At 39.6% G+C, this 23,711-nt stretch overlaps 1 protein-coding gene across 3 annotated transcripts in view; it reads left to right on the top strand.

The window, feature by feature from the left end:
• The first annotated feature begins 22,509 nt into the window (after positions 1 to 22,509).
• ADAMTSL1 (ADAMTS like 1) overlaps positions 22,510 to 23,711 on the top strand; it is a 391,950-nt gene continuing 390,748 nt past the window's right edge. For 2 of the 3 annotated variants that reach the window (XM_071424947.1, XM_071424948.1), the window contains exon 1: positions 22,510 to 22,635. In XM_071424947.1, the coding sequence (XP_071281048.1) occupies positions 22,561 to 22,635 (75 nt within the window). In that variant the 5' untranslated portion in view covers positions 22,510 to 22,560. The remainder of the gene's footprint in view (positions 22,636 to 23,711) is intronic. The other variant, XM_071424950.1, reaches the window with a different exon arrangement.

Genomic DNA, 23,711 nt, shown 5'->3' with positions numbered 1-23,711 from the left:
GAATTATCAAGGCTCACTAGCAATTCCAGTGGAGCACTTTTAGGCCCAGAATCAAAGTTGCTGTCATTGGGTTAAAAAAATTCTGATCAGATTTAGTCAGAAATAAAAATAAGGATGGCACAAACATGCTGGACTGTGATCCCTATTTATTCATAAGAGCCATAGGCATCAGAACACTGCTTGAAACCCTAGAGTGAAAGAGTTAAGTGTGATTCTGTGCACGATGTGGGCAGAGGAAGCACAAAATTTTTGCAAGCACATTAATATACTTTTACCTCAAGATTTATGATCAGAATGGGCTTGACTCTTCCTTCTGTTTCCCTTCAGGCTGGGCAGGGGAAATGTAAGAAATTAAGGGAAATCTTGCCACCAACACCAGCAGCAATATGCAGATGTGCCCTGCAGACAGACTTGATGGCAACTGCCAGTAGTAGTCTTGCAACAGGAGCTGAAGGGCACGGCTTTGCTGCTCAGGATTTTGGCATCCCTGCAAACCTTTTTCAGTGTGTGGACCTCTTGGGATGTTAATGCAATGCTCATCTTCAAAAATACTCTGTTCAGTTTCAGAAATGGCGTCTCTCAGGTCATCAGAGGTAGTGTAGAATATTGCTTTCCACTGCCAGAAGGACTGATTTACAGGTCAAGAAGGGACAGACCTTTTGACATCCTATTTCTAAGTGTGCACTGATAGCAACACCAGATGTCAGTCCAGGTTCTCGCTATTTACAATTGAACACCAACCTGTTTTTTTTATTTTCACTGTGTAAAGAACTAGCTGCTCTGGCTGGAAAATACCATTTCTTAGTCTGAAAGATTCTAGGCTAGAAACATTTAAATTATCAATCAGATACTTATGTGATAATTATGTAGCATCTTCAAACACTTCTAAAAAGAACAGGGCTTTGCAGGATAAATCTGCCTAGGGGTGGAGCCGGGAGGTAGTCTCTGGGATTCTCAAATAACACCATATATTTTGTTCAGAGTGACTTTTACCCTGGCAAAAAACCCCTTCTGGACACTGAGATTCCTGTGATTTGCATACTTAGTAAAAGCTTCCTCAGTTTCTGCTCTCACAAGCACAGTTCATAATTGAACACAACCGTATTATTTTATTAAAGAGAAATAAATGGTTGTCCCTGAGACTTTCACATGAGAGCCAGACAAATTTGATAAAAGAATATTTAGAGTAGTTCCAGCCTGTTGTTCCAACAATGGTCGGACCACACCTTATTCTCAGGCATTATAGAGAGGCAGTGATTTGTGTTCTCCAAAAGACATTTTGCAAAATAGATTTTCACAAGGATGTTAGGCCATGCCAGAAAAACAGAAAAGGGGTTCTTCCAGCACATGTCTGTGGTCAAAAACTGAAGGCTTTTAAAATATTGTTAAGCACTCTTTGTCATAGACTACCTTCTGCATGCTCTGAAGAGTTCTGGTTTCTATTGTTCACTTCTCTTATTTCTGATGATAGAGCACCGCACTATCTCACTCTTCTTAAGGTCAATACTGGCTGCATTTATAATGCAGTCCATCTTGAGACACCTCAGTGTCCCAAATTTATATTTTCGCTGTTTGTTGCAATTATAGATATCCTTAACCTTTACAGAAGACTTGTCTCCAGACTGCAAGTAGCCATTAAATTTGGAGCCTGATGACACAAATTTCCTAATGTCCTCATCTGGAGACACATAAATAGTCCCTGAGCAGTTGCATTCAGTGCCCCAGGTGATGACTCTCAAATGTCACAGAACCTGTGCCATGATAAAAGCAGCAGTGTTGCAGGGCATATAAGACATTGTAGAGTTGGAGGCCTGATGCCATGATGAAGCACACTGTGAAATTGTTAGTGCTGGACTTCAAAATCACATATCCTTTGGTAGTGTCCACATCCTCATTGGTAAAATTCACATGGGGACACATGGCAAGCCAGAGAGGAGATATCCCTACAAGTAATCTCATTTTCTTGCAATGGTAGTGTTGGTTTGGTTGGATGTCTTTCTCAGTTTTTTCTGTGGAAAATTTAAAAATGGTTTTGAAATTTGGTGGAATTTTTTTAATATGCTCAGGATGCATCTTCTTTTTGCCTTTGATCTGCAACATATTAGCCTTTTTGTCATCATCTGTTTATCAGCCTGCGTAGCCTGAAGCTTCCTACTTCCGGTGGAAGTGTAGTTTTAAATAATCTCCGGAAAGACTTCTACCCACTGATGAAAATGTCAAACCCCATAAATTTTGCAGCCTTTCTTCAGAGACTTCTTCAGTTCCAGGGAATACCAGGTACCCATAAGGGCTCCTTCTTCATTGCTGTGGATGCAGAGGGTGTGGCAGCTTTCTGCTTGAGCATGGGATAAGGGAAACAGCAGATTGCTTTCTACCTTAATGGGAAGCACAGGAAGAAAGAGCCCATGGGGTGGGAAGACTTTTACATTGAACATCCAAAAGCAGCCTGTCAGGGTGTCAAAAACTAACTCCACGGTGTTCTGGAGGATAATGTTTTGTTTGCTGGTAAAGAAGTAGAGGCTACCAAAATCTTACTGATATATTTTTCTGTCAGTGACTGGCTTGTAATAAAACCAGAATTTTTTTCTGCCACCAAAAATCACTTTTCTGGGGCCCAGCAGTGTGGACAGTTTGGCAGAAAGTTTTCTACCTCATATTTTTTCAGTGTACCTCTCATGAACAGTTTGGACCTGATGTTAAAACCTACCGTTTTCAGGTAGTCCATTTTTCATTATGTTGTGTAATTCACATATCCAAATCTGGCCCCTGACAGAGCATTCCAGTTATTTTCATGGTAATATTCAATGCAGACATGGATAAACATCCATTAAATTAAAAAGTAGTAGGAACTGCAGGACTGGATGGACATCTAAAAAATTAGGATTCTGCTTTACATTCACCACATTGTAACAGGCAACAGATTTAGCCTTTTTTTCCTTTTTTTTTTTTTTTGCCACATACATAAGTGGCCAATGAAAAGGGTTGAAAGCCTCTTTTTTTTCCTCCGTTTATAGTCATCTGGAGGGAGGAGTGTAACCGCTATCTTTAAGGAACATAAACTGGTACACAGACTTGCAAATAGAGGTCAGTGTAGTGTTGGGGTCCTGTACAGCAATAAACTTTCTCCTTTTCACTGTTTTTTTTTCAGAATCTACAATGGGTCATCACTGTATTATTATTTTTGCATGATCTACAGGCATCTCCAAACAGTTTTACACCTTTTTTGCAATAATAACTGTTTATTTTGCAACTCAAAATCCCTATTGATTAGAATAGTGCCGTGCCTAGAACTGCTGAGGTTTTGTTTTTCTTCAAAAATCATGCTGTTCCCTCCATAATATCCAGTGATAGAAGAAGGCCTACATAAATTCGATTTTCAGCAGTGTTGGGAAAAAATGGGGGAAATAATGAGGAAATAAAGATTTCCTCATAGACTGGGGAAGGCTACTTAGCTTCACAGGTAAAAAAATTAAAGAGTATATGAAATTTATACTCATGCTGTGCATACAAGTTTGCCACCTCAGGTGATTAATTGCATATGCATTTTTTCATTTAGAAACTGACTAACAATGAAGTAGCCATCACAACCTTTGGCATTATGTGCTAGTACAATATAGCCCTAAATTTTTATGTCCATAAACAGCTGAATGAATTTGCTGCAATACTTGCAGTGAAGAAGAGATTACTGTCACTGTTGCTTAGAGCAATTAAATATTCCAGGTTTTTAGTCCATAGTTTTTCATTAGGGGATAGGTTGCAGAATTCTGAAAATGCTGCCATATATTTTTTTCCACAATAATGACAGCCAGAAAGAAAGTTTGATCAAAGCCTTGATCACTTTGCAGGAGAGTACTCACCCAATCTAAAAAATTCTGTTGCATTCATTGTGTAAATAAATAGTGGGGGAAATAAAGAGTAGTTCATGCTGACTTCAAGATGGAGTTGAGCATAACTAGCAGGTTCAACAATGAACAAATGTTTAATAAGATTCAAATATAGATTTTGGACCTAAAGTAGCAAGTCTGAATTGTTCTACATTGTGTCCAGCTCCAAGGTCCAGAGACTGTCCAGAGCTACAGCCCAACATGCTTCCTTTTGTTACCACTTAACTTCTTGCTGCTGCTTTGTGCTTCAGAATAAATAATCATGGTTTGTACATGCTAAATCCTATTTCTGCAGCCCCCACAAACTCGCTTGGCTACCTTTTTATCAGCAACATCCTGCTGATGTTCTCTGAGAGCATGGGAACTGGGATCTTCAGACAGCATGCTCAGCCCTCCACATTATTTGCAACATCAAACTACAGATATGAAGAAACATATCCTTAGATGAAGAAGCAACCCCCACCCCATAATGGTGTTAGAGGTAGCTGTAAGATCCATCACAACTACAGGGAGAGAGAGCTTTCCACCACCACCATCCTTTCCATGTGACACTGATCTTGAAATCCAGTTTGTGGTTCATGGGCATACTGGCCATTTTTTCTGGTCCACCTGGTCTTCTTTTGGATCACTATATGTCTTTTCATTATTGCCTCCTCCTGCATTCTGAAGTTGGCATTTTCCTCTGGTTTTCCACTTTTGCAAACAGCCTTGCCTGTGTCTTGTAGCACTGAGCAAAGCCCCAATTTGCCCTGTTGCCCTGTGTGCCCATCCTGCTGGACTGAATAAGGGCACAAAAGCCTCTTGGATCATTAAAACATAGTTATTTCTAGATAAGTATATACTAGATATAAATATATGTATTTTTTAATCTGAATTCTTCATGGCCCAAAGGACAGAGGCCGGCAATGACGGAGTTGCCTGAGAACATGTGGGTATGATGGTGTCAAGAAATGGCCATCAGCCAATCTTGGTGCAGTATGAGAACAAGTTAAACACACCACGTTTAACTACAGGTGCCATAAAATGTATGAAAACACATAATTTTCCTGTAACTGTTCTGGTACTGTCAGGTCCCTTTACACTATGTGGTGTTTGTATCCCAGCTTCTTGAATTAGGTGTTGACTTTCTGGAACGTGCCAGACACACATATATCTATATATACTCACCTTTTTTTTTTCTCTTTTTTTGAGTTGGAAACAAGCAGAAAAGAATGGAAGGGTTTGACACAAACATGCAAACAACATCTCTCTCAACTGTTCTACAACCTTAGAAAAAAAATGGGGTGTAGAAGTTGAAACTGCCTCCAGGCAGCTTGAAGTTTTAGGATTGGCACTTACATACTGATCATACTAGGCCTTACTGAATTTGGCAGCCATGTAAGGGTTGTGTTTTTCGCATGGATGAACTGCTCTTGAACAATTTCTCCAATGTATTGAGCACAAACCGGCTTTTCTTCAACATTGAACATGCAAGTCTCTCCTCTCTCTTTCTCACCTGTTCCACCCCCTCCCATCCTCCCATTAACAAACGAAGGTATTGTGACCACAGTGGTGGTGGATTCTGTCTAACAAAAAAAAAAAAAAACCAATTTCTGATAGCATAGTGCTTTTAAGGGTGAGGAACTGGAAAGAAGTAAATTCACTTTGGGCTAGGTTGCAACCCAGGCAGTTGTGCCATAGAGGGAACACACAATGCTATTGCTCATATACTTTGCATGCTCCATATACTTTGCAGATCAACAATAGCAACAATCCCAGTGCAATGCTCCAGAACCAATGGCTGAAATCCCTGACACATTGTGGGTTGCTCACCTGCTGTGCACTGTACCCTCTAACAGCAAACATAGATACTGCTGTTCCATTTCTGGGAGGGGGGGAAATGCAACTCTGCCCTCCCCATGCAGCATTAGGATTCAAGCCTTCAGAGGAGAATGGAAAATCTTTCTTTTCTTTACATCCCAGGATACAACAGACACAGGAAGGGAGTGGTAAAATATCTATGATGTGCTAAGAGTGGCTCTGAATCCTTGACCCACCTTTTGTCTAACTTTTGGGTTATTTTCAAAGTGTTGTATTTTGTATTTTGTGTATTTTGTAGTTTTCACCATATGGCCAACATAGAGATAAGAAAGACCTTTCTGAAATTGTTAAAAAAGGGAAACCATAAATACTGTTACATTTTTAGAGTGAAATATTTTCTAAAAATAAGCCAAATAGCTATTTCATGTAGGAATAGGGAAACTGGTACATTCAACAATGGTATTAAAAATTTTTTAAAAAATTCCTTTTTTTTTCATTTGAGGTCATATCAGGAATATGGATTGGCAGAACAATGATGTATAAGTTATTTGTTTTTGCTGAATTACGCTGTGAGGAAATAAAACCTAACAACCCCCATATATTATATTAGAGTTAACACAAATGGTAAAAAGCATTACAGCTCTATCTCTCAGAATTTCCTTTCAAATTGTTTTATACTGTTTTTTTTACTACCCAGGTATATGTGAATGAAATTTTGGATCTATGGATGCCTCATTTTTGTTATAGTCAATATGATTTTTTCTCATGTAATAAGATTTTATATACCCTGCTATATTTCTTATGGCTGTCTTTTTTAATCTCAAAGTTTAATATATAATCTGTTTAAATGTGATAATTTTACTTTCTGTGTTTGTGTTTTAGCACTTTCAGCAGTGTTTACTTTGAACGCTTATGCTGCTCATGTTTTCTGATTCTGAAGCATTAAGGCACGAAATTACTTAACATATGGAGAAAAATACTGAAACCATTTCACAAGGCTATATGGTTTCACAACTTGTTGGTTTCTTTTTGGTTTGTTTGTTTAACAAAAAGCAGCAGCAATGAAACAGTGATGAACTAATTATTTGATTATCAGAGAAGTTACCACTTAAAAAAAGAGCAGAAGGTTTTTCTGTACTTTCCAAAATCAGATTGTAAATGGGTGAGAAACAAAGCACAGCACTTTAAAAAACATCTGAAAGCCAAATGAAAGCAGGGAGACACTTCCTAAAAAGCCCCATGCAGTTGTGTTTAAATAAAACTGTTCCTCATTGAATAGTGAATATTCCCCATAGGACATTCTAGCAAGATGATGTAAAGTAGTTCGGGTGTGGGAGGCCATACCATGAAGCACAGGAAATAGTTGAAATCTTTTGATATGTTTATAATACTAAGTAAATGGGAAATGGCTACAGCTGAGGTTGTCAACTACTTCACAGTCTGGCAGATGGTCACATTTCACTGTCAAAAATTCTCTGAAATTGCATACAGAAGCAAGGTGTGCAAGCAGTTCTGCAGCCAGTGCTCAAAATATTCTCTTAAAGCAATTCGCTTTCAGTTTAAAAGTTTTGCTTTGGTATTCCTTTTCTCTTCTTTGAGGCTCCTAAAAAGTCCACACACACTTGTAATATGTAAGTGGGCTTTTTTTTTTCATTAATAGGGTAAGGATGCTCTTTACTGCTCTGAACATGCTTTTAAAAGAGCCTGCAGCACCGGCCATGAAAATCTTAGAAGACAATTCTGTCCCTTCTGTTTTGCTATTTGTAGGAGATGCCCTCCCTCCCTCCTTCCCCTTCTTTCTCTCTGCCTCTTGGTTTTTTTTCTGTAAAAAGTCAGCATATCTCCTACACAATGCCTCAGAGAAGGCAGGCTTTTGCATACATCTCCTCTAAAGCACTGAGATCCTGATTTAGGAGTACCTTTTTTAAGTGCACTCTAACTACTCATGAAACTAGTAGGAGTTTCAGGAAAACAATCTGAATCTGAATCTGAAATCTGAAACTCAAAATAAGGAGTTTAGAATTTACTCTTCAATCTGAAGCGAGTTTGTTTGGTTTTTGTTCCCCAAACACTGTATAATATCACCTCATTTTTGATGGATTACAAAAAGAAGAAAAAAAGGCAAACCAGACAAAAAGAGGAAAAAAAAAAAAGCTGAACAAAATCAAAGCCTGACTAAAAAGGAAAGGCTTTTTAAACAGTTACATTTTTTAGATTTCAATGTTTGTGTATATCATGGCAGCACTTGGAAAGAGACCACAGTATTTATGTGGATCTAGAAACTTTATTCCATGGTTTAAATGCATTTATTGAGTGCTCTTCAATCACTAGGCAGAACCAAAACCAACATCTGTCCAAAGAGAATTCATACATAATCGGCATTAAGGCAACAACATATAAAAATGCAAATATTGGGCAAAAGTTTGATTCAGATTAGTTAATAGATCTTATAGAATATGTAATTTAAGATACAGATTATGTTGAATACCTGGGAGGACTGCTTACCCTGAATGATGGACAACTTTTATATCAAAGAAGTATTAGGATATGCCAAATTATCAGTATCTATAAAGGTCTCTGCTATCAGCTTCCTCATCCCTTCCTAAACTGAACTTGCTAGAAAGCTACTCATAATTGCATCCAATAACTGTGATTATTGTGGTTAGTTGTAGCAGCAGTGGGGGTTTAGATGGTGGATGCTTCTTCCTATTTCCCAATAAGGATCTCCTGTGGAAAAGCTGCTTGGGTAGACATTCATGCAAGGCAGTCAAGTCCACACATCACACTCACCATGGCTAGGTCAGTGAAGAGAGGCAGAAGGGCCTTTTGTATGATAAATTCCAGCTAAGGTTTATTGCATCCACCACGCTGAATGGAAACGAGGGACAAAAGGCAGAACATGGGCTCTGCACAAGGCTTGAGTAGGGGAGGATATGGGGGCGGGACAAAGGGAAGAAGGGGCTGGCCACCAGGGGTACCACAACCAATGAGGAATCAGGGAAAGGAGAAACCAGGAAAAGTTGGGACTTATGGGGAAAGGAGGTGGGATGGATCAGTGTTGTGCAAGACTCCATGGGGAAGTCTTTTCTGTCTGCCCAGGTGGGGAAACTATGGTAAGTGTCTGCAGGGGAAGGCTCTGGGGAGCCTTTTCCCTGAGGGGAAAAGATCCCAAGGATTCCACAAGTCCCCTGGTTTTTCTTACTGAGAAGACTTCCCGACTGGACTTCTGCAAACACTCAACTATGGGAAACATAAGTAAAATGATAAAAACAATTATTACAATAAAAAAAAATTCCTTTAACGAAAGATGAAACCCATCCTGTCAACCCCCATTGTCCAAAAAGTTCCTTGAAGTTAAACAGAGTCTTATAATCTTTTGAAGCAGTGGAGAGTCTTCTGTGACAAACATCTGTGTTTACGGGCTTTTTCAAAATATGAAGGTTTTGTGAACAAGAAAATGTAGGAGTCTGTTTCATGAGTTGTTTTTTTTTAAACTTGAGGGACTTTAGACCTTGTTTTGTCTTACAACAACTACAACATAAAAAGCAGTACTGCAGAGTTCACCAGAAGCACATCTGAGCCCTGAAGGGGATGGATTATCATCTATGTTCCTTTTGTTATAACTGTTATATATAAACTAAGTAGTTTGTTCTGGTTTTGCTGTAGTTTTCTTCCCATCAAAATTGAAAACCTATTTAGCTTGGAAGAAATAGAATGAGTAACGTTTTCAGTACAATCATCACCTTTGTGTTACCCCAATTTTGCCTGAAATTTTTATCTATAATGTGGCACTTATAAAATAGACTTCAGGGAAAGGGTGCTGAATAGCACCCTTTAAAATACAGTAAGCATAGATGGTTATTCAAAAATTCTTGTAGGAAACGCTATAATTATATCAATATTAAAAATATCTTCATGCTGAGTCTTTTTTCCAGGCAGTAAGGAAGTGCCACTTACTGCCCCAAAAATGGTTACATTCTCTGGCCTCAAAGCTAGACGTGAGTGCTCACTGTTTATTAGAAAAAGCAAATGAAAAAGAAGGAGGCTCCGTTTGCCTGGAGGTTGCGGATGAATCAGCCGAGTGTACATCTTGGCACGTGTGGGGACAGAGGAAAAGGCTGGGTTGGTGTCTGCTGTATAGTGTATGGCTAGCAGAAGACCTGGGACGATTTGAGTGATTAAGCAAATGCCTAATAGAGATCTGAAGTTTCATCATGTTGAGATGTTTGATGGTGCTGGGAGGTTGATTTGTTTTTCTTCATTCACACAGTTTAGTTTATGCGAATTTATAATCTCAGAGAATATGAGGTAAATTCCCTATATATAGCAGAAAATCCCATGCAGATTCCTCTTGAAACAAGAACAGCTTTCTTGTTATAGAGCCCATAAAATGTCTTCAAGCTTACCTGTAACACACAACAGACTCTAGTAGAAAACACCTATTTAGACAATGACATTAATTCTTCATTCTGACCTCTACAGACTGGTTGCTACCAATGACAATATAAGGGGGAGATGTAATAAATATCTGGATGTTCAGTATGTATCATGGGTCTTCATTTGGAGTGCGTTTTTGCCTTCTGTATCACTCAAATGTGCTGTGGTTTGTGGTTCCAGAGACTCAGAGGAACACAATTGCGAAGTACATCACCCATGAAGAAACAGGAATAGGAATAGGAATAGGAATAGGAATAGGAATAGGAATAGGAATAGGAATAGGAATAGGAATAGCAACTGACATTCCTCCATATTAAAACAATGCACATCAACAGTGAAATCAAAAAAGTTTTAGGTATGCCTTAAATGAAGGTAGCCCCAGTCCCCCTTAACTGCTCATTGTAGAAGAATTACTGTTGTAGGAAAACATACATATACTTTGGAAGTTGAACATCCTGGTTGAAATATAAAGTGGTTTTAAAATGATTTTTAAAAATTAATTAGAAATTACTTGCTTAGGCCTGCAGCCTCACAGTTCTTCAACCTGATCTACATGCACCATCATCCCCATAACAGCCCACTGCCACTGTTTAATCTCTTCTAAGACTAACAAAGAAAAATGGTTCATATTCAACATTTTTTGTTATACTAGACACTATTCTCTTAAAACTATCCCCTAAGGTCTTACAAAAGACCTATTTTGGATTGTTAATGTATTCCATAATGGAAAGATTCAGACATGGTCTTCTGATGATTCAGAAGTAGAGTCTGAAGTCAGAGTAATTTGTTAGAACAGTATAGTTTCCTGGTATTAAGTAGTGAAGTATTTCTATATATTTGTTGAACAGTAAATGACTAAAAAAATTAAAAATTAGCTATTATAAGTCTATATATCTATGAATCTTGCTCTGTATCTATATATGTGTTATATCTTGTCTTCCTTCCCACAAGCTTAGCTTTGAATGAAAATAAACTAAAACTGACTATTGCTGTGAAATCTTGTGGGCTTTGTTTCAGTGATATCTGGAAAACAGGTATAAACTGGATTGACTGCATTTTTCCCTTTCTTCCCATTTTTTACTGGAAGAAAATCTTATTTCTGTAAAAAACTCTGATTCCTAGGAATTCCAAGTGAATATGGGTGAATATATAATACCCAATACAGCTCAAACGTGTAAAATGATATTTATTCCCATACATGTAAAAATATGAATTGTGTCAAATACATTAGCCAAAATTGATAAAGCCTCCCCAAAAACCCAACACAACTGAGGTTTTCAAATTTTTTTTATTTAGACTGATGGGCTGTAGGCCTTTTATGGATTTTAAAGTTAATATTGCTTGGCAATATAATTAAGCATGTCTTTCTTGATTCAATCAGTCTAAATACTAATTTTGATTTAGCCTGAAGGGATTATCTCAGGGAGAAGTTATGCACCTTTTGCAATATTCGTAACTTAGGAAAATGCGGAATGCTGCACAAACAAGTAGAGTCACAAAGACTTCTTATCTATTTATATTAACCCTCCAAGCAGCCTCTGCTCTCATCTCCCTACCTAAAGTGTGGGAATTCACTGAAAATCAGTGATATTTCCATTGCAGTGAAGTGTGAAACACTTGTTTTAAGCATGTACTAACTTTTGTGAATAAATGTAAATTCCCTGGGGTAAATTAGCTATGAAATAGTTTTAATTTGCAGAGTTAGCAGATTTTGCAAATAAGCTTTGGTGTCCATACTTGTGAACAGAAAAATGCAAATTACTGGCTCAGTCCATCTTTAGAAAGAGTTTGCTTTCCAAATTCAACTTTCATTGATCCTGTTCTTGTTAGGTAGCTGCATTAGATGGCAGTGTTGTAGGTTGGAAGTGACATCATTTAGCACGGAGGAAAGCAAAAGAGATCAAATCATTCATTGTTTTACCAGTTTACTGCCTCAAATGCCTTAAATTTAATATGTAAGATTTCTTGACATCCAGGAGTTTTAATTGGGGTGCGTGTAAGGGTCTCTGTGTACAGACTTATTAAAAGTGGGATTTTTATTTACTGCTTTAAAGAGGAAGAGTTCTTATTTCCTTTATATAAGCTTCATATTTACCCTTGCTTCACAAAAGAAGTCTGATGTGGGCATTCTAGAAGTTCATGGATTTTTTCTAAAGGCAAAAGAGATAATTTACAGATGTGGTTATTTCTTATGTGAAGGTGTTCCTTATGTTATATCCATGCAGTTCAAATGAGAAAACAGTTCACTGCTGTAATAATAAACAAAACAAAATCAACAAAAACTTCTTACATAGGTATCGCCGTTATAGTATATAAGAGCTTTCGTTATTACCTGAAAGAATGAATTTCATGTAAAATGCAAGGATGATGACTCTTCTCTAGTCTCTGGTACAGAACTAATTAAAAATTTCCTTGAACACACCAGTACCATTCACACTGCTTCTGTTCTCCAGACAGACATGAAAGAGGAGCAGATAGCTATGCAGATACTGTCTCAAAGGAAGATGACATATTGAAATTATTACATTTCTAAGAAATAAAACAATTTTCCTTTTTTACTTCTTGAAATTTTCAACAGACTTGAAGACCGTTTTAATTCTTCTATAAGAGAGTATTCAAAATGTACATAGAGATCATGAAAAAAAAACTTTGTATAACAGAATCAGGGATTTCCACGTTTAGAATTTGATTTTGGGCAGTGTCTTATTTATGTAAAAAACTCTAATTCCTAGGAATTCCAAGTGAATATGGGTGAATATATAATACCCAATACAGCTCAAACGTGTAAAATGATATTTATTCCCATACATGTAAAAATATGAATTGTGTCAACTAAATGATCCCTTGATAATTTAGTTAAGTGAAAGTGATAACATTTTTAAATTTGATTGTTATTTACAGTGTTGTTCCTCACAGAGGTTTTTCTTTTTTTTTCAGTAGGCAAAGTAGTTGGCACAAATTAGACCTATGCACTTACAAATGGCTTTTCAGATGCTGTTCAGATGTTTGTAGAATGCACTATATCACAAACTGCAAATCAAGAGTAGGTGGTCCCATTGTGACCCAAAATGCATCTTCAACTTGGCCTGGAAGGGAATGAGAGAGGAATACACTACTGCTGCTTAGTGTAATTGTTCAGAGGCATTATTGCTGAGACTCTTAAGCAGTGGTGGAGACAGGGTTTTTAGTGTGAGTCCTATTAGGACCAAAATCACTCAAAACAGAGCTCTGAAAAGTGGCAACAACCTTCTTAGTCATATGTGAAGACTTTTATAGGTAATTATTCTTCCTCTCTTTTTAATTGAAAGTGGGAAAAATTGATAGAATCTGCAAAGTGCAGATTCAAAGCCACCTGCTTCCCTAACATTGTGATTTGGGTTTATATTTTGATAAAGAATAAAGCAGATTCTAGCAGCTAAGTCCAGGTCCACTAAAACTGAATGTAAATCACTAAAATCTGGGAGTTATTGGAAACATGATTTTAGTCTGTACTCAGCTGTGATTTGTGACAAGGTAGCCAGGATATATTTACCATAAACACTGAAGGTCCTTTCCCTTTCCCTTTCCTTTTCCCTTTCCCTTTCCCTTTCCCTTTCCCTTTCCCTTTCCCTTTCCCTTTCCCTTTCCCTTTCCCTTTCCCTTTCCCTTTCCCTTTCCCTTTTCTTTTTTCTTTTTTCTTGTTTCTTGTTTCTTTTTTCTTTTCTCCTCCTACTCCCCCTTGCCTTGCCTTCCAGGAACTTCCCAGAACTTCCCTTCCATTCTTGGAACTTCCCAGAACTTCCCCTTCCCAGAACTTCCCTTCCCAGAACTTCCCCTTCCTTTTCCCCTTCCCCTTCCCCTTCCCTTTTCCTTCTCCACTTGTGTTTAATTTTTGACATATTGTGGATGCAGTGAGTACGCAGAGCTTGAAGGATTTTAGTAAAATATGCAAAATTACTTAAACATGAATACAAGATAATGCTATAATCTGTAATAATAATCTGTAATCAGATTTGACTTCTCATAGCTCTATGTGTTTTTTAATAAAATAATTTGATCATACATAGTAGTCAAAAGTCAGTGTGGAGTGTGTATTTGTCATGTTCTACCTTTCTCTTTTCCTCTCCTTTGTGTTTCACCTGGATGAACAAAAATCATCTGCAGAGCAATTTTGGAGTAACTGGTGATGTGTCTCTTCGCATAACATCAAAAGTACCTCGAGAAATTATAAGACAAAAGACAACATACAACAAAATAGTGTGTAACTGAAGTGCCTAGAAATGTTTGTTAGGTCAGAGCATAGTTGTAAAACATAAGCCTTAAGAGGAACACTTGTTCTGGAGATGTTTTCCCCCATGCCCTGTACCCAGTCAAGAGATGGGAAGGGTGGTGAAGCCTTTGGGCATGCAGCTCGCAGCTCCTTCTGCATGGCCCATGAGAGCAGCCAGCTCCACAGCCTGGAGAGCAGCCGGCGGTGCCGTGGGGAGTCCCTGCCGAGCTACAGGGCAGACTGAGGAGCGCTGAAATCAATGGCAACTGTTGAGCAGCTGTGGATGAGTATGTTCCACTTCATTTCAGAAAAGGTGAAAGTAGGGCTGGAAGATGAATTCTCACCTTCCCTCATACCGTGAGATCTTATCCTGTGTCAGGTTTGTTGTTGCTGAAATGGCCTCCCGAGGTATTAAAAAGCTTTTTTTCTCAGCCCTGCACTCAAGGAAGAAGTCGTGATTCCTTGGCTCTGGTTTTCAAGGTTGTTTATTTTCTCTTATCTAATACCTTCTTTTTGGACCTGCAGAGGTCTGTCCAGCAGCTCGGGTTGAGGCACACTGACCGCCCTTGGGGCAATGTTATTTTTTTATACTAAGAACTACGTGTACTTTATTTACAATAATTTTCCTATCACCTATGTTAGACAGTCTATCTCTACCCGAAACCAATCCAGAAGTGTCACCATCACAGCAGAAGGTGGAGGACAAGAAGAAGAAGAAGGAGAACAGGACATTCCCAGATTCCTCCATCTTGCCTCTTGAATCCCCATTCTAAAAGCCCCAAAATTCTACATTTGCACCCTGTGACAAATTCACTATCATTCTATTAAAACTCTTGTGGCTTGTAACTCTTCGCACAAAGTTGGTAATTGTTTCCATGGGTTAAAATCAAAGGCACAGGTGTCTTTTACTCTGTGCCAAGGTCTCTGAGCCCCCTTGCCAGGGTCTCGAGTCATCCAGGGCAGTCAGAGGAATGTCCTGGGTTCCAACAATCATGCCTAACAGCACTCCTGTCACAGAGGAGGAGGAGGAGGAGGAGAAGGAGGAAGTCTAATCCACTCTATGCTTTCTCCAGGGCTGGAGACGGTCTCCTAAGCTCCTGCAGTAAAAATCTATGGGAACACTGAAGAGGCTGCAGCTAGGCTCATTGTTCCTGCTCCTTGTTCTGAACTGTTGATGCAAGAACTGCTGTACTAGATGAACTCAGCAGCCTGCTTGGCTGGTGGTCTGTCTGTCAGTGTTGAGCAGACTGTGGCCACGAGTGCTAGGGCAATGTCCAGCTTGCTTTGCCTCCTAATCATCTTTTTGCCGGGGTGATGTCTTGTGGCTATGACATGTTCAACTTTGAAATTTCAAAATGGTTTTTTTTTTTATCCCAAAAGAGTTCTGCTTTGAAAATTTTGTAAGAGAAGATGAAAAGGAAAATTCTTAGTGATATGGAACTATAGACATGTTCCCTGAGTATAAACAAAATGAATTAATGCCTTTAAATAAAAATAATTTCTGGGTTTATAATGAGTTAAATCCTGTGGTAAAATGGAATTACATGAGGGAAGAGATTTACATGGATATACACGGAAAAATCAGCACAATCTAGGAGGCTTCACATTTGGGCATAACTTTTTACATTTCAGATAATAAGGTATTGATGGCTTTCTTGTCAGGCCTCAGTTACTTCTCCACCAGTAGGACTGAACTTCTCTGACTTCAGAAATGATCATTCAGAAGACTGCACCAGATCTATAGAAATTATGTAGAAATAAGCACTTCAAGCTTATTATCAATTGGCTTCAAGGACAATAGGATTAACCTGTTAACCTTTGTCATTTTCCTCTTTTGTTTTCCATCTGAAACACATTTCTATTAAGTTCTACCAGTTGCTGGCTTTTCTCTCCCCATCTATGTCAGCGTTGTACAGAAGCTGATGTAACAGCAGCAACAATATGTTCAACAAGTCTCTGGCTGATATTTGCTCACTCTTCCTAAGTGGAAGGAACCTTGGAAAGAAGAATGCAACCCCAAAGAAATGGTTTTCCTAAAAGTACATGAAGAAGAGTTTTTAAAATGTGGAGGTTTTTTAATATTTCACATTTTAATTACTTACTCATGTAACAAAACATAAAGTAGATAAGTACAGGTCATTAGAAAGGGAGGTAGATCTGCTTTGTGGCTAAACTTTTGACCAGACACCTGGTTCAGAGCTCATTCTTCCCAGAATCAGTGACAGGTTGTCCAGTCAAATTATTAATTAACTAATTAACTATGGTATGTTTGGTGCCTTGTAAAAAGCACTGAATGACATTAGCTCAGGAGTATTTTTGGTGTGGAGAGTTAAGTCTATGAAGAGATGCAGGAGATAAGGCTTAGGTTTGAATTCAAGTAAAACAATGGACACTGTACTAAAATTATAGTAACGTAGTGCTTTGACAGATAATCAGATGGTAATTTACCAGTATATGAAAAGTGCTAATTAAACAATTGTATGAAGTTTCTTATGGAGTATTTTCTTTATTTATCAAGCCTTGGAAATTCAAAGGATTTGGACATTTACTTCATGCATTTTCACTGTGTATTATTATAAATCTGTCTATTAGATTGTATATCATGAAAGTCTAGATTTTGCTCTGATAAAGTCATTCAAAGCTCTCTTCAACCTTAGAGACTTCCAGGGATGGGTTATCCACAGCTTCTCTAGGCAGCCTGTTCCAGTATCCACAGCAAAGAGTTTCTTCCTAACATATAATCTAAACCTACTACAATTATCCCTTGTTCTGTCACCACACAGCCCTGTCAAAAGTCCATCTCCAGCCCTCTTGAAGACACCTTTAGGTACAGGAAGGCTGCCATAAGGTGTCTGTGGAGCCTTCTCTTCTCCAGGCTGAACAACCCCAGCTCTTTCAGCCTGTCTTCATAGGAGAGGTGCTGCAGCCGCCGATCATCTCTGCGGCCTCCCCTGGACTCACTCCAGCAGGTCCATGCCCTTCCTACACTGGGGGCCCCAGAGCTGTGTGCAGGTCTCTTTAATAAACTCCAAAAGATGTACTGCTAAAACACCACGACAGAATGAAGAAATTGCCATTATTTTTTTGGAATAAATACCAGACCTCAGGAAAGAGTTTCTCAGGTATGCTTGAATACACAAACGTACAAACAATAAAAAAAGCCTTGGTTCTGTGATATTATGACATCTTAATGCCAGGGGAAAAAATCCCCAAAATGTGCAAACAAATACTTCAGCCATGTCAGAAAATGCCATTCTACTGCAACTGAAAATGGCTTGTGGGACTGGAATGCATAACTGCCTAACAGCTCCTGTATGAACAAAGCATTGCCCCTCCATCTTTCAGTAGAGGATAAATACACTGTGCTAAAATAATGAAGTCTGCATCACAAATGTCATTTATAGGTGAGCAAGAAGGTGAATGTCTGTTTCTGCTGCTCCTTAGAGAGCATATGCAAATGCTGATGACTGTCTCCTGCTCCCCTCCCCTTTTCTGCATAAGTAAATTTCTTGAAGACTTGTGGAAGTGGAAGGAGGTGACAGTTTTGCTACCACCTGGCTCTTCCTCCTGCACTTGAGAAGTCACTAGGGATGACAGATTCAGTGCAAAGATTTCTAAACTATAGATGAGGTGCTAAGGGAAACAGAAACATTTCTGTATCAGTGTTTCTCTTCCACAAATACTGTGTCTCTCATTTTAACTATCTACTGCGTATCCTTGGGGAACAGTAGATGGTAAGTTCTTTGGGAAGGTCTTTAAACACTCAGTGACAATTTCAGGAACTTTTTATTGTGGTTAATCCTAGGTCTTGTATGGCTAGTTAAGCCTCACCCAGAAAGCCTCACCCATCAGAGTTTATACGTGTTATTATACTTTGGAATGTTAAGTGTTTTAGATGCAGTCTCTGCTGGGAGCTCTTATATAAAGAACAGGTTTTCTTCCGTGAAACAAGCAAGTATTCAAAACACACACCCCTCCCCCCCAAAAATTCTGGAATTGCATTGTACTGCTTAAGTTTTTAACAATTTGTGATACATTTTTTATTAAAGAGAAATAAAAAATAATTCTGACCCACACTGAGTTTTGAACAAACCAAAATCAAAGGATTAAGTGTTCTAAGCACTTAAACACTTCATCCAATTAGTTAGTTTCAGTGTGGCTTTTCTATCTCTGAACTGCTTCCAGTAAACTTTGAATGCACAAAGATAAATCCATTTATATATTTCTCCTACTGTACAGAGTATGATGTTGTTTTTTTCTACAAAGTAGTTTTAATGTTTAAATATGCATATTATTAATTTTTTCTTTTTCCTCTTATTATGCTGATTCTTGGGATTTTTGCAACTTTTTTTTTTCATTTTTACTGATTCACTATATTTTGTTACTCTGAAATGGATTCTGAAGACCTTAAAACGTCACTTTCTGGAAGGACCAAAAGTTTCTGGCTCAATGTCTTTAAAGACAGATCACAATAAGATGCAGTGCAGCTATAGTTAAAAGGTGGTTGCCTGCTCAGATGCCAGCAGGTGAAATCTGATTGATGCATATGCAGCAGCCAACAAAATGCTTTGTTTGTCTCAGGAAATGGAAAGTGGCAAAGGAGAGGGGAGGGGAGCAGGAGGGGAGCACGGGCACAAGATTGTAGTTCTTCTGTTTGCTTCACTGTTCTAGTCATTTATAGTAAGGTATATTTCTAGAGATTGAATCCTCTTTAGCTTCACTGTCTGGGATGGAATACACTATTAAAACTGCATGTTCTAAGGAAAAGTATTAGCTTTTCAAAAATGAGGGTTTTTTGCTCACTAACAGATTTGATTTTTCAAACATTGCTGTTTTCTGCATAAACTGCTTCTTCCACTGTTTTTTTTTTTTGTTATTTATTTAGCTTTAAAGGTTCAAGTCAAAGTCATGCCAGATATTAATTATTTTTAAAAATCATGTTTGCTACTTATTACTTATTTTGGATACTAAAATGCAGAAGAAAAGAAATCTGTACCTATGCTAAATCTCTCTGTGGAATAAAATAAAACACAAACAAAAAATAAAATAAGCTGAAAATCATTTTGTCATTTGCAAGCAGAAGGCGTTAAGAAAGGAAAACTTGTACTCACATTTTCTGTATTCCTTGAAAAAGCTTTGGGCCCTTCACTGCCTACACTGAGCAGCAGCTGACATACAAGAATGAAGACCCTACCTACCCTGTGAGACACATGAAGGCTCCCACAATCATAATCCCTCAAACATCTAAGCAGGATCAAATTATCACAACTTTATACATTTGGGAAAGGATTGTGTACTTACAACACAAGCTGCTCCTCACTGAGGAGAGCTCTAGTTATGAAAGCATGTAAGTGGGAATTGAATATCTAAATGGAAATGTCATTGCCTTTGTAGTTTCTGAGCTGATACAAAACTTGAACCCCTGGAATTAATTCTGTACGGTACTGGAACAATGGCTATTGTTCCACTATTGTAGAGGTGAATTTTGGCCAAACGTGTTGTGCAATTCTGAGAGCAATGGAGGGAAATGCCTAAAGCCCAAAGTGTTAAATTTAACTTACCACATGTGACACCTGCTCAGAGGCTCTACCTGAACTTAGAGTGGCAAGTCTGTGTTTAGGAATGCATTGCCATTTCAGCAGGAAACAACCTGTTTATATATGAAAGAGAAAGAGACACAGAACAATCCTATCTTGTACATCATATTAAGGCAATGCTGCTGGGAGGAAAAAACTTAGATTTTCTACTGATGTAGCGTGCCTGCATTCTAAACATGGAGAAAAACATATTCTTGCTAAGCATGTAATTTTCTGGCTAATGCTGAAAGTGTTTTCAAAGCTGTTGGACTGTTGTTTTGTTTTTCTCCACAAGGAGAGTAATTCTCTCCCTATGTATGAAGCCTTGATATTTTCTTAGTTCTTAAAATATCTTATATTTTCCTAAGTCTTCTCAGAGCCCTGAGCTGATGATAGTATGGACTTTCTATATTATGGCTAGCAATATTGTTGTGAGTCTCACAAAAGAGTATGAAGCATACTTCTGTAAGTACTGTAATTTTTTTTCTGTTTAAACATAGATTTGTTAGATGTCTTCAAGTCCATTTAAATTGGAAAACACTTTCAGAAACCTCTTTCCCTTCCCTCACTAATTATTAATTCACTATTCTACTATTGTATACACAACTATTACAGAGCTATTAGACAACAGTGGTAGAGTTCCAATATTGTAGCTATAAATTTGGTGTGAGAATAGAGAAATCCTACCTTTTGTATGCAAACAACACACAATTAATAATGTAAGTAGTAACAATTGTCAATAAAACATTTAATTAACATATAGCTTGGTTTTACCTTGAACAGTCAGGCCCTTCAGACAGTTGTAAATGCCAGGAAATATCTTTCTGATTTCTTAAAAGATAAGTATAATTTGCAACATGAAACTTGGAAACATCTCATTCCTGACAAATTCATGACAAATATTGTTCATGACAAAAACATGAAAAAAAACATGTTTTTTTGTTGAGCCAGATTTTGTTTCTCAGATCATGTGGTGTTTAGACATACTTTAGACCACACTATACATAGAGAAGCCTTAACCTCTATAATTACATGCTGCTAAAACCAAGAATGTTTATGCACAATGTTTATGTATTTTTCTAACCATATGTCTCTTTACCATATGTAAAAAGAAAACAAAAATTCTAGAAGTTCATCTGTCATACATATTCATAGATTATTCCTGGTGTACTTGAATAATCAAGCACTTTTCAATTTAAGCAACTATGCTTCACATAGCTGTACTTGAAAGAGAATTTCTAAAATCTTAACCATGGAGTTTGTTTGTTGTGTAATTAACAGGTTTTAAAGAATGATCAAATGAAAGAGGTTATAAATCTCAGTGTGAAAGAGCTGTTATGATTTCCCATGTAGATCTGAGCCACAAACCCACCATGCCTTCTCTGCACAGGGCAAAGTCTTTGTCAACAATGTCTGACATAATGCATAAGAGATGGAGAGAAATGTGGCAGTCTTTAGTCCTTGCACATGCTGCTTCCCATATGATTTATTTGGCTCGTCAGTGAGGTGCACATTTTCCAGGCATTATCCAAGTATCTAAATACATGTGCCCAGAATGTGTGGGAGCATTCAGATAGGCTTATGGTGGGAACTTTAGGGACGTGTGCAATTACAACACAATTTCTTGTGGCTTTGAAAGGGACTTAGAAGGGTTGCCACGAACCTGTCACAAGCAGCCAACACAATTTTAGTCAGATTCTTGTTTGTCACAGCTTGCATTTTGACTGTTGTGTTAGCAGATGATGGAGTTGCAGGTAGTAGCCAAAAACTTTAAGTGAGGGCTTGAAGGTCACTGAGAGAGCTAGCTCTGTGAAAGGGCTTTGCTCCCCTGGCTAAGCACCTGCAGCCTTTACCTCCAGGCAGATGTGGGCAGCAGGAGTCAGCACTACAGTATTTCAGCTTATATCCTGGAAATTCTCTCAGGCTTGGTAGGCAGGTGCGTCCAAGAAAGTGTACCAGTACACCACGGCAGGTGGGGGCCCGTCCCTGGGTCTGCACAGCCTTCACCTGCATGACCGGCTATGACTGCTGCCTTGTGCTTGCCACAGAGCCACCCTCGTCAATATACCCTGCTCCTGCTTTAACCATCCAGGCCTGCATGGCCCATGCCCGCCTGCATACGCCATCCCCGTCTGCATGCCCCATGCCTGCTTGTGTGCCCCAGCCCCATCTGCCTCAGCCTGGAACGTCCATTCCAGCCTGCGCGCTCTGTGCTTGCCTGCGTGCCCCGTTCTTGCCCACACGCCCATCTCTTCCCAAACATCGAATCCTCGCCCTCGCCCTCTCTCTCTGTGCTCCCCATCGCTGCCTGCACCTCCTGCGGCTGCCCGTGCGTTCCGTCCTCTCCGGAGAGCCCCGTTCCCAAGGCCGCCCATCGCTGCCCGAGCCCCGGGCGCACCGTCCGCCCTCCGTCCGCACCCCTGCCCGGAGGACCCTCGGGGCGGGGGCGGGCCGTCGTGGGCGGCTCCCCACCTCCCTCCCCGCCGTCCGGCAGCGGGGGGCCGCGCCCCGCGCACCTCCCTGCCCTGCGGGGCCCGGAGGCGCCGCGCACCCCGTGCCGTTCGCAGAGGCGCGCAGGGGCGGCCCGAGGCAGGCGGAGCGCCGCGGGAGCAGGATGGCCGCGGGGCAGCGCCGGGGCACGGCCGCCTCCCCGCTCGCCCTCGCCCTGGGGCTCCTCGCCGTCGCACAGGTAAGGGGGTTCGCGGGACCCCCGCCCGCCTCTCCGGGACGCGGCTCCCCCGCCGCGCTGGGGCGGCGAGAGGTTCGCACCTGCGGCAGCCGCGGGCGCCCGGGCCGGGCTGCGCTGCCGCGCTGGGCTCCTCCTCGGCCGGCAGGTAGCTGCCGCGGCTGCCCGCAGCCCCTGCCCGCACGGCGGGCGGCAGGGGGACTCTGCCGGCTGCGGGGTGTGCCGAGCGCACGTCTCCGTGAGCCTGGCTGGTCTCGCCAGATCCCTGGAAGGGAGGATGGAAGGGTCGTTGTAAAAGTTGCGATGTTGCTGAGCTTTTCCGAGTGTCGGGAGTGAGGTTCTCAGCCTGCTTCATCGCGGGGAAATACTCTCCAAGATACAGAGAAACTTAGAGAGTCCCCGCCTGCATTTCTCACATGGGTGTTTATTTCGAAAGTCGAGACCTGAGCCGGGGCCGTGTCAGTGCGTTTCCCTTGGGTGTAATTTACATCCTCTTACGTGCTTTACAGGTAGTTTGTTTTGCTTATTCATCAATTTGCCATTGCTCAGCTTTTATTTCAGACTCCTGCAAAATAAAATAAAATAGTGATAATAATAATACCAATAAAAACTGAGGATGCACCAGTTACCCCTCTGGAGACAATATACGAACTCACTTTCACCTTTGTTTGTACCTTAAAGAAAGATAGTGTAGACAGGCTCTCCAAAACTGTTCCCTTTTGAGTTTGTTCTTAAATTTCAAAGATGAATTTTTAAAAAGTAATTGCACATTTCAGTAATGATGATATTTTTTGTATTTAGGGCAATATCTTAAATCTCTCAAGAAAACAACAAACAACACCTTAATTAAAAAAATCCAGGGTTACTTGAAATAAACTTAGACACATAATTCTCTGTATTTGAATTTTTGGTCTCCTTCTGTGCTCATGAAATGTGTTTTCTCCTCTCTTGAACCTCTCCAGTAACTGTACATCCATGTGCAAATTAGCCTAGTCATCTGAGTAAAGTTTTTAGTTTTGATAGAGAAATTTTTGTGTTAGGTTTCTTTGCCTTCTGTTATTGCACCACTTTGGGCTCCA

The sequence above is a fragment of the Agelaius tricolor genome, unplaced genomic scaffold (genome assembly GCF_023055355.1).
Source record: "Agelaius tricolor isolate 1412-34295 unplaced genomic scaffold, bAgeTri1.0.p SCAF_4, whole genome shotgun sequence".
Taxonomy (NCBI): domain Eukaryota; kingdom Metazoa; phylum Chordata; class Aves; order Passeriformes; family Icteridae; genus Agelaius; species Agelaius tricolor.
This window is presented reverse-complemented; position numbering and strand designations above follow the sequence as displayed.